We start from the raw sequence: 11,961 nt of genomic DNA, 5'->3' as shown, positions 1-11,961 counted from the left end.
TAAATTTTGGAGATTAATCCTTTGTCAGTTGCTTCATTTGCAAATATTTTCTCCCATTCTGAGGGTTGTCTTTTTGTCTTGTTTATGGTCTCCTTTGCTGTGCAAAAGCTTTTAAGTTTCATTAGGTCCCATTTGTTTATTTTTTTTATTTCAATTTCTCTAGGAGGTGGGTCAAAAAGGATCTTGCTGTGATTTATGTCATAGAGTGTTCTGTCTATGTTTTCCTCTAAGAGTTTGAGAGTGTCTGGCCTTACATTTAGGTCCAGTGGTAAGATAATGAACTCAAACATTAACGAAAGTGCTTTCTTGAAAAGTTTGGGCTGGAATTAAAGTGTTTGGGTCACTTGTTCCCTCTGTTGAAGTTGGAATGGGTAGCATAGAAATTCTTGCACTGTGTTACCCTCTTCAGCCTTTGTTCAATAACAATACAGTTGGAGGTGTGGAATAAGAACTTGAACATCAACAATGGGAGGAGTGCTGTGTGTTATTATTAGAGATTTATTCTATTATGGGGAACACACACTGAACCCTGAGAAACTACACAACTTTAAGCAAGCCTCTTATACATGTAGTGAAGAGTGACTTTTGCCCTTTCTGTACCAAATCATAGTGTGGAGGCAAAAACTGACCAATTATTTTTCAATCATTGTCCCAAATAAAGACTTACAATTTTCCCCAGGAGAAACAAAACACTTATTTTTACCTTTCTCGTCTCTGTGTTAAGGAGAAAGAAATTATATGGAAGTTCTAAACGATATGATTTCCTAACAAGTCCTTTTGACATTCATCCCCAAGTGCAAAATCTTGGAGAAAACTGGCTTATAGAATTTTAATAGCTTTGGCTATGCTTTCCAAGTGTCTTACTTACTTTAACAATAGGCTTCCTAACCATGTTCACAGAGCAAGGAGTCTATGACTCAATCAGTCTGTCGTCTAGCTGGGACCAAGGAAAATCTGAGGGATGGCAATGCTGTGGAGAAGCTGAGGTGACCAGTGTGCAGTGTGTAGTGGCTTAGCCTACCAGCTCTGGAAGCAGAGTGATTGTGTTCAAATCCAGGCTTTCCCTCTTACTGGCTCTGCAGCCACAGGCAAGATATTTTAACTTTAAGCCTCAGTCCCCATCTGTAAAATGGAGTAAAAATGCTGACCCCAGAGAGTTTTTTGTGGCTTGAATGAAATAAGCAAAGCACCTAGCACACTGTGGGAAGTGAGGTGTGTGCTCAGTAAGTGCTGGTGGCTGATCGAATTCTCTCCCCCTCATTCTTTATGTTCCAACCACGTGGGATAGATTAGTTCCCCCGATGAACTACATGTTCAGTTTCAACCGTAGACCTTCACCGATGCCCTTGCACCTACAAAAAGCTCCCTAGCCCTTCACCTCACTAAATCTTATCATCCTTCCAGCCTCAGTTTTGGGGAAGCCTTCCCCACTCACCTAAACTTTAGGCTGATCATAACATCTTCCTGAACTTTCCCTTTATTTGTCAGGACTGGCACATAATAAAACTTAACAAATGATAATTATTTACTAATATCATTCTTATTTAGAAACTTTTTATCATAAATCAAATAAATGGGGTAAAATCCAGCTTTACAAAATAATGGATTCTCCCACTTCTGTTGCACGTAACCAGATTACAGCAAAAGGTATCATGTAGCATTTGCCAAACTTCAGTAGTTCTTACACTAATACATGTTTTTGCCATATCTCTACAATATCCGTACTATTTGCCTAGAATTTTCTTTGCATTGGCTCACTTTTTGTTTACATTGATTTGTTTTGAGGAAAGATTAAATCACAGCCCTTAATGAGAAACCGGTCTTTGGGAATTACTAATCTATTCCAGCTCTCTCTTTTTCCATGTCAGGAGACTGAGGCCTGGAGAAGGGCAGGAACTTCCCTACAGTCTTTTACCAAGTATGTGTCAATGGCTTATTAATGGAGATAATTCAGATTTCCTACTTCTTAGCCTGCGTCCTCTAGAGTATTCCATGTTGCCTCACATGAGTTTCATTCTGGACAGGTCCTGTTTTAGTTTGGTTGACACATTTGTAAGGGACTGACAGAATAATCCATACTTGTTTTGATAACTTACAAAGCTAACTAAGGAACACACTGGTGGTAGTTGTTCCTAACATAAAACAATGCCCTGTTCCAAAGGAGTAATTTATGTTTCATGACTGACCAGTGACTTCCTTTCCTATCTCTTAAGATCCGCTCCAGTAGCTTCTACCTACTTTATCAACAAGTAAAAACAAAAAAGTTAATTAGAACAGATTTCATTATTGTAATAACAATATTGTAATGGAAAAGCTGCTACTTCTTTATAAATAGTTTTATTGAGATTAATTCACATTTCATATAATTAAAGTGTACTATTCAATGTTTTTAGTTTAGTCACAGGGTTGTGCAACCATCACCACAATATAATTATAAAACAATTTTTCTCCCTAAAAGAAATCAGTATCCACTACCAGACAATCCCCATCACCCCTCCTTCCCCGTCCCCAGTAATCACTAATCTACCTAACCTACTTTCTGTCTCTATGGATTTACCTATCCTGGACTTTTCATATAAATGGAATCATACAATATATGGTCTTTTGTGATTGTCTTCTTTCACTTAGCATAATGTTTTCAAGGTTAATCGTGTTGCATGAATCAGTACTCCATTTTTTTTTTTTTTTTTTTTTTTTTTGCTGAAAAAAGCTTTATTGTTTCCAAATGTTTTCAAGGTTAATCGTGTTGCATGAATCAGTACTCCATTTTTTTTTTTTTTTTTTTTTTTTGCTGAAAAAAGCTTTATTGTTTCCATTTGGTCCACGTCTTGGGAGAGGGCCCCAGGGTGGTTAAAAAGCTGCCTGGTGGCTGCAGAGAGAGGCTTTGGGCAGAAGCCCTGACACCAGAGGGGATCCTCAAAGGCCGTGGGCTTCAGAGGTTCCTAGTCGTGCTTGAGGTGAGCCTTTGGAAGAGATACACGCCCAGCCCAGCCTGGGGACCAGCCAGCCTGCAGAGGTTGGTCAGGTGGTCGCCATCTTCTTGATGAGTTTCACCTGCTCCTCCAGGAAGCCGCTCTCCAGGAAGTCACAGAGCTGGGGGTGTGCGCAGGCAGAGTGCAGGGCATGTAGATCCAAAAGGACCTGGTTCAGGCTCTTCTCCATGAGAATGGTGGCTTCCCTAGCATCCTGAGTTTTGCCCCACTCATCTTGAGATGGTTTCTGCACGTCCTGGAAGAGGGCACTGCCGTGGCGCTGGGTTTGCATTTTCAAAAGACGCTGGGTGGCCCCGTGCTTCTCCTCAGCCATTTCAAGGAAAATGTGGCCCACGCCCTTCAAAGCCACATCGTTGTGGTCAAAATCAAAGCCCAGAGAGAGGGAGGTATAGGAGGCCCGCAGATGCATGTTACCAGGCGATTGATGGCGGCCTCCACCTGGGTGGAATAATTCTGACGAACGTGGGAGCTCATGCTTGATTGGTAATAAGGAACTAAGCTCAAAAAATGGTGCTGGCTGGGCCTGGAGGCCGAGGATAGCCGAGTGGCTGATTCTGAAGGTTGCGACTGGACAAAAGGTTGGAGGGTAGTTGGAGGGGGGAGCAAGGGGCGACCCTGGGTCTGTTCCGTCCAAACACTGTCGAAGCAAGAGACAAACCTGCGGGGACTACCCAGCGCACAGCGATCCATTTCTTTTTATAGCTGAATAATATTCCATTGGATGAATATATACTCATTAGTTGATGGACATTTAGGTTTCCCACTTTATGGTTATTATGAATAACACTGCTAGAAATATTCAGGTAAAAGTTTTTGTGTGGATGTATGTTTTTATATCTCCTAGGTGTGGAATCACTGAGTTACGTGGTAATTCTATGTAGAGCTGCTGTTTTGCCTTCCCCAAATCCTTGACTCTTCCTTTTAGTAACAGTCCTTCCCACCTCCCATTTTGCTGTATAATTTCTCCCACTTTGGCTACTGTCAATCAACTCATCAGGATTGAGCCACCTGCCTCTGCCAAGAGGTGAGCATGTGATCCAAGTCCTGTCAATCAGATGCCCTTTCCCTGGACTTTGATTCTTTGGCAGAGGGACAGTGAGGTTGAAAGGAGTAGGAACCACTCATCACTGTCCATTCACTTTCTTTTTTTTTTTTTTTTTTTTGTGGTATGCGGGCCTCCCTCTGCTGTGGCCTCTCCCGTTGCGGAGCACAGGCTCCGGACGCGCAGGCTCAGCGGCCATGGCTCACGGGCCCAGCCGCTCCGCGGCATGTGGGATCTTCCCGGACCGGGGCACGAACCCACGTCCCCTGCATCGGCAGGCGGACTCTCAACCACTGCGCCACCAGGGAAGCCCTATCCATTCACTTTCTACCATCTATATCTCAGAGCTGTGCTTATTCTTCAACTTTTTCTTCAAGTACTGAGTTATACCGAATCCTTCCAATAAATTCCCTCATTTTTTTTTTCCTTAAGCAAGTCAAAGGTAGCTTTGTTGCTGCATCCACCTTTAGCCACATCTTTGGATAAATAAAAATACATTCCTATTTCTTACTCTAAACTAGTCTTTCTGTTCATGCTGTAAGTTAGTCAACTCAAATCTTCGCACCCCACCCCAGTCCCTTGTCCAAAAGGGAAAGGAAAAACACTCTCCATTATAGGCCCTAATCCCCCAAATGAGGAATTCAAACAAGTCCCTGGATTCACCCTGTGTCCCAAAGACAAAGATGCTTATGCCAGCGCTACTGACAATGGTTTCTTCTTTCTTGGCCAAGTTATACTCTGAGGCTTTCACAGCAGCCTGGTCCCTGCTCTTTCATGTGTATTAGGAGGATGCAGTCAAAACAAATTAAAAGCTTGGATGCCTTCATCCTGTATTAAACCACAGACCCACAAGAGGGTTCTTCAGATCCAGAGATTAGGTCTGGAACTCTTCTTTCCTTCTGTGAAAGACAAAAATGCACAGGACAATGAAAGAGGTGATTTTATTTAGGCTATTGCATTATGGAAAATGTTCATTAATAAGGAGCATCTCAAAGGAAAGGACAGAGACCTGTGGTTTATAGAGGGAAGTAGACAAGGAATCATGAGGCAGTGTGGAGGAGGGTCTTAAATGAGTCATATGGGAAGGGTGGTCCTTGGTGGTTAGCTCTCCCCTGAAACAGTAAAGCTTGAGGAACAATTAGATGAAGTTCAATGTTGTCCTTTCCTTCCCCCCTTCCTTCCATCCCCCCTTCCTTCTTTCTTTCCTTTCCCCCTTCCCTCCTTCCCTCCTTCCTTCCTTGCTTCCTTCTTTCCTTCCTTCCATCCCCCCTTCCTCCCTCCCTCCTTTCCTTCCTTCTTTCTTCCTTCCATATTTTTTTTCATTCAGGAAATATATACATATTGAATATCTACTTTTATGCTGGGGCTAGGGCTCTGGGCTGAAGGTAGAGTATTCTGCTGTCAGGTCCTTGTGAAAGAAAACAGAGCTTAGAGCACACTAAGCTTAGTAGGTGTCTTGACCTGCATAGGCTGAGGGACCGCTGGGTTTTGAGGCACACTCTTTTCCTCTTACTGCCTCTTTCTTATCATTCCCCTTCCCATGTCACCTCTCCTCTCTTGGTTTCTGTGTCTTGGATCAAGATACCCCTTTGTCTGGATAGCACGTCTACATTTTTGTACTAACTCCCAAGTCAATCTAAATACCAAGGAATTTTTCTAGATTTCAAATGAAGTCCATGAGATAGCTTTAATGGCTCCTACCAAGCACCATGGAATTCTTTAACAGAGATGATCTACTTTTTCTTAGTTTTATGTAAAGTGGTATCTAAAAACAGCTTCAGGATAGCCTCCAGTCCCCTCTTCCATCTAGATTGCCTCTCCTAAATGCCTCACATAGAAATTCTAATTGGTTCTCAGAGCTGAATGAATCTCTCCTTCCCTTATTTATATTCTTTAACAATCTGCCTTATTGAAATCATTTATGAATGTCTGCTCTGGTAGTTTGTAAGTCATTTTTTATTCATATGTCTATCTTCTAAAATGCCTTTGACACCTATCAGTTGTAAATCTTCCTGGGTTTGAGGAACAAGTGTGAAATGTTCTTATTATAGGAAAAAAACAAAACAAAAAACAACTGTACTTAAGTGGAAAACTATACATTGTCTATAGCATATCCTTCCAGTGTTATCTTATTCTGATTCCATGGGAGTTACAATTTTGTAAGCTGTAAATAACTGTTAGCAACGTAAAATAAGTCTTGTCTATAGACATGCAAATTCTATCCAGTGGAGGAAGTCTAGCTGACTTCTGGCTCCCATTGTGGAAGAGTCCTCTTTCACCTCTATATCACGTTCATTTCAATATTCCTGATCTATAAATATGTCTTTTTTTTTAGTGGCACTTTTAGCACCTACCTAGTTTTCTCATTAACGGGTTAATAAAATCTTTGACACATGTTCATGTTTATATCTATATGAGAGTCATAATTTAACCTTTTTTTGAGAATTATACTTTACCAAGATTGAATTTCATTAAATTGCTCAGATCATCAAGGTTCACTGAGGAAATGGGTTCAGGGGAAATAAAGTGTAGTAGTGAAGAATACAGGACTTGCAGTTATACTCCCTGCATTTAAGATCTACCCAGATCTACCACTTTTTTTTTTCCTAAGCTCTCTGACCTTAGGCATGCCACTTAGCCTCTCAGTGCCTCAGCAGAGATAATAGAACATATTTTATAGGATTATTGTAAGGACTACATGAGCTCCTCAAACAATGTGTGGCATATAGTAAGGGCTCAATACATACCAGCTATTGATATTATTATTTAATAAGGAAACATGTAAGTAAATTCTGGGTCCCAGTAAATCTTAGCAGGTTAAAGACAGAAAGCAAAATTTTTCCAGTCACGTATCGCAAGTATTCACAGTCACAGTTCCATGTATAGGAGGACAAGTTGAGGTGACAGAAAGAGGTAGAATCAAACTCAAATCAAACTTTGAGCTATAATTCTGCAATCTTGTCCCACTTTGCAAATAAAGCATTAAAACGTTAGCCCTGGGATTTTCAAAACAAAGCCTCTTAGTTGACAGACAATGGGCCCTTCCTGTTTCTCTCTTTTAGACCAGCTCCCACATCCTCACTCTCCCAGGATTTCTTACAAATCTCTCCTCTGACTCAAAATAGAAAATGGGCAGAGGCACAATTATCAGGGTTATTTTGGTCTCAGAAGACCCATTTTCAAGGTACCAATTTAGAAACCCTTTCTAGCCAATTCCTGCTAATGTATTTTCTGAGACATTTTTGGGTCCTCCATGACCTTACATTTTACTGTCTCTCTTTTTGGCTAGTTGATAAAAAAGCTCCTTCATAAGTATCTCTGATTGGGTGTCAGGAAGACAAAGACAAAAAGAAGATAAAGAACCCAGAAACAGTAGGGTAGACTGAACTGGAAAGCCAGCTTGGGAGAAGCAGCCTTTATCTGCACACACATGGCAATTTGTGAACTATGCTCACGAGGAAGAAATTATATCTCAGGGAACCAAACACAGTGCTTGCGTTGGTTTTTTTTTAGTATGCGGGCCTCCCTCTGTTGTGGCCTCTCCCGTTGCGGAGCACAGGCTCCGGACGCGCAGGCCCAGCGGCCGTGGCTCACGGGCCCAGCCGCTCCGCGGCATGTGGGATCCTCCCAGACCGGGGCGCGAACCTGGTTCCCCTGCATCGGCAGGCGGACGCGCAACCACTGCGCCACCAGGGAAGCCCCTGTTTGTTTGTTTTGAAGCTGCTTTTGTTTTATCTGAATCAGAACAAATTTTTAAAAAAATTTTGATACATGGTTTTGGTTTGAATTGGCTGGTTTTCTGCTATGTGCTCATCTGCATTGGTAAAAGATGAAAGCCACATCTATTTTTTTCTTAAAGTGTCAGGTTTCTTAATTATGAATTCATGAACTCTTAAGAGGTCAAGACAGGTGGATATTTGAAGTATATATATTTTAATAAATTCTTCTGGGGGGCCTTACTTTTATTAGCTACTTAAAAGGGCTGAAGATTAACCCAAATTTAAGACTCACTGCTTTAGATGATTTTAAAAGAATGGAATCATTTTATCATTTCTTCCAGTCAGTAGGCAATAGGGGCATGCACGTGAAGAAGAGATTTTTTTTTTGCATCATAATTACATTTATTGTTGTACAAAACTGTATCACTATAAACTAGTGTCCATTAAGTATTATAAATTGCTATTTTTATTAACATCTTCATTGGAGTATAATTGCTTTACAATGGTGTGTTAGTTTCTGCTGTATAACAAAGTGAATCAGCTATACTTATACATATATCCCCATATCTCCTCCCTCTTGCGTCTCCTTCCAAAGAAGAGATTTTGACTCAGCCTTTGTTCCATCTCCTCCAAGGCCAGAACTTGGCGTGAGTGTAATTCAGGGAGGGAGTGACTGCAAGAAGCTACAGAGCGTGTGATCACTGCAATTTCACAGACTAACAAGAGACCACTTTTCAAAATTCTTGTTTATTCTGTGCCACAAAATAAAGCGAAATGGGTTCATCTTTCCTTTGGAGAAGTAAGCCTTCAAGGTCAACTGGTTAAGTGATGTGGACCAATTTCATTCCAGTGTTAGATAATGTTCTGATTATTTAGAATGTTTGGAGGGGTTTGTTCTCTGATGAGACTGAAAAATCACCACATTAAGGCTATCAGTGATTCATCGCAAAGGTCCGGGGGTGGGGGGAACTACTCCCTGCCCTCAGTACAGCATAAAGGGTTGAATTCATTCTCCCAGCTTTCAACCTGCTTCTGAAATGTTCTGAACTGGATAAAGCAGAGGGGCACAGGGGGAGGGGGGAGTCCACTGATTGTTCAGCTTGCTTCCTCAGTAGGCAGCACGGCCATTTTTAAAAACTTGTTAATCATGTATTTAGCAAGACTTAAAAAAAGGTTGTTGCTTTTGACCAACGAATTTCATATTTAGGAATTGTTTACCTCTGAACAACTTCATAGCGTCTCTAGAAGTAGACCCTGACCATCATTAGCTTTAAAAAGTTCTCCAAGTGATTCTAATGTGAAACTGAGAATCATCAGAGTCAGAAAAATCTGGATTTTTTAACACCATTTTACGATAAATCACTTCAGACTCAAAGCCTGTTTGCTTATCTGTAAAGTGGGGACATGCAACAAATATTATATTAGACTTCCATGAATATGGAAAAAGGAAAAAAAGAAGGGCACACTCTTAGGATTATATGTTAATCCTTTTCCATCCTACAATAGACACTCTCCCCCACAAAGAGTTATAAAAAATGACAAATGCCTCATTACCATATTCAAATGTAATGAATTTAAAATAAGGGTTTTTTAAGGTGATTAATTCTGACCAAGCACTTTTTCCCTCTTTGCTGAGTGAATAATAATAACCCATTTACAGTAAGCAGGTGATTCACATTCTACTCACACTCAAGAGATTTCCTGGCTAGAACCAGTGTGGAAGATCAAGCTATCTTGGCTGGCTGCCTATTCATCCATGGGATTATTCTTTACAACAGACCCAGCCACAGCAAGAGGAATTTATGCCCAGCTGAGACAATTGTCCTTATCACCATGCATCTTCTGGGAACATTCCCCAATCTCTGCCACATGTCCTTTGCCTCCTTTTGTAATAATACCAGCAACCATTTTTGAGTGACTTCTCTGTGCCAGTCAATTTGTGCTAATTATTTTACATATAGTATTGCATTTAACCCTCACAGCAGCTTTGTGAATGAAGTATATTATCTCCATTTCACAGATGAGGAAATAGGCTTAGAGAGGTTGAAAACCTGCCCATGGGCACAGAGCTAATATTTAACATCTGGATTTGAATTCAAGTCTCTCTGGCTCTTAACCACTACACTAAATTCCTTCTTGGCCTTCCCAGATCCTGCCCTTTGTTCTAGCGCAAATCAGAGAACAAATAAGGTCTCCATCTCAGAACACTGCTACTTTGTGTTTTTATTACGCTAATAACTAACATTTTTGAGCTTAGCAGGCACCGGATACTCTATATTCCTTATTCTTCCCTTTGAGCCACCTCTTCTAGATTATCTACATGTATTTTTAAATTTTTAAGCTAATGGATTTTTTTTACACATTGACAATTACGTATATGTTCTTACATACATGTATCATGTGTACTTACTTTAGTTCTCACTCTTTGCTCCTCCCCCTCTGCTCATAGGAAACTATTTACAGCTCCAAATACCAGCCACACTATTGCTTCTGGGCTTTTGCATACAGTCTTCTTCTGAGAGGTGTTCCTTCAAGTTCATTTTCCTTCTCCTTACTCATTCTTTAGAACTCGGTTTCCCACACCTTCCAAAGATGGCTTTACGTGGCCCACATCTGAGCTGATCTATTTGGTAGCACTTATGCTGTGTTTACATATTGTTTATTCAAAATTTGTCTCCCCCATGATGTTGGGAGCCCCTATACCACAATGACTGATGCATCAGCTGTTCATAGCAAAGTGCCCACATATGGTAGACCCTTGGAAAAAAAAATTTTTTTTTAGAAGTTATATTTTTATTTTTATTATTTTTATTTTTTATTTTTTTACTTAGAAATATGTACTTTTAAAAACACATTCAGTAATATGAATAAATATAGGGATGCACAGGCCAGCTGCCCATGGATGTGTTGTTTTGCCTGTACACTGTTTTACAAAATACAGAATTAGCTGCCAACATTAAAAATATATATAATAATTCAAATTTTCACAGATTTCTCATCAATGTTTAGTTTTCTCAACTCCTCCCTCATCATTTTTCTTCCTAGTGAAGACCAAACATACCAAGTACTTTTCTATGGTGTTGCTTGGTTGTTTTTTTTGTTGTTGTTGTTGTTTTTTCACGCACACACTGTATTTTATTTTTACAAGAGATAAATAAACTGACACCAGGCATTGTAAAGGGATGACCACAACAAAAGCAACAATGACTGCAAGTGCCAAACACGAAACACACTCATACTATGTCATAATATTGACATTCAGTCCAGTAATCCTCCACTGTAACATCTCCTTTACTTTGCAGTGAAAATTGATTTGTATATTTTTGGCCTCTGAGTCCTTGTGGGACTTTTTTTTTTTTTTATTCAAACAGAAAGTCACAAAAATTATAGTCATCCTCATCAGTTCACTCAGTCCCATGTAATTAATTTTTTTTATCTTGATCTTTTGTTAGCATTTACGAATTCATCCGTTTTCCATTAGAGTTCTGAAAATGCTTATTCATTCAGTTCAGCAGTATAGTCAGTTACCAGAAACCTGTACTTGTCAGTCTTTTCCATGAATTCCTTGAAAATGAAACCCTTTTACAGGAACATTTTTGCAAAAGCATCAGAGTATACCCAGAACTGTCTGTAAATGACAAAAGACTTAAAAATGACCACGGTTAAAGATTTGATGAAAGTTCATAATAATGCAAATGACACACGGTTAAAGATGTGATGAAAGTTCATAATAATGCAATTGACAAGGAAATTTAGTTATTTCTGAGATATACATTTTAAAGTAATAACTACAATTATGACTTATAACATTATACCAGAATATATAAGATTTTTAGAAATTTCAGGTAATGTCTGAAACATTTATATTAACATATTTCCATAAAAATAACCCAAAGAAAGTTTATTAGTTGTTTTTTTGTTTGTTTGTTTGTTTTATACTGCAACAGTCTCTAGATCCATCCATATCTCAACAAATTACTCAATTTCATTCCTTTTTTTGGCTGAGTAATATTCCATTGTATATAGTACCACATCTTCTTTATCCATTCATCTGTCGATGGGCATTTAGGTTGCTTCCATAACCTGGCTATTGTAAATAGTGCTGCAATGAACATTGCGGTGCATGTGTCTTTTTGAATTATGGTTTTCTCTGGGTATATGCCCAGTAGTGGCATTGCTGGATCATATGGTAATTCTATTTTTAGTT

At 39.7% G+C, this 11,961-nt stretch overlaps 1 protein-coding gene across 1 annotated transcript; it reads right to left on the bottom strand.

Moving 5' to 3' along the window:
* Nucleotides 1-3,021: 3,021 nt before the first annotated feature.
* On the bottom strand, nt 3,022-3,402 carry LOC102979442 (ferritin light chain-like). The gene has a single exon (XM_055086374.1). It carries the CDS (start codon nt 3,400-3,402, stop codon nt 3,022-3,024), a length of 381 nt encoding a protein of 126 aa, XP_054942349.1.
* Between the last annotated feature and the right edge of the window lie 8,559 nt (nt 3,403-11,961).

This window comes from Physeter macrocephalus, chromosome 8 (genome assembly GCF_002837175.3).
Source record: "Physeter macrocephalus isolate SW-GA chromosome 8, ASM283717v5, whole genome shotgun sequence".
Lineage (NCBI taxonomy): Eukaryota > Metazoa > Chordata > Mammalia > Artiodactyla > Physeteridae > Physeter > Physeter macrocephalus.
The sequence above is the reverse complement of the archived record's forward strand: the minus strand, read 5'-3'. Positions and strand labels throughout refer to the sequence as shown.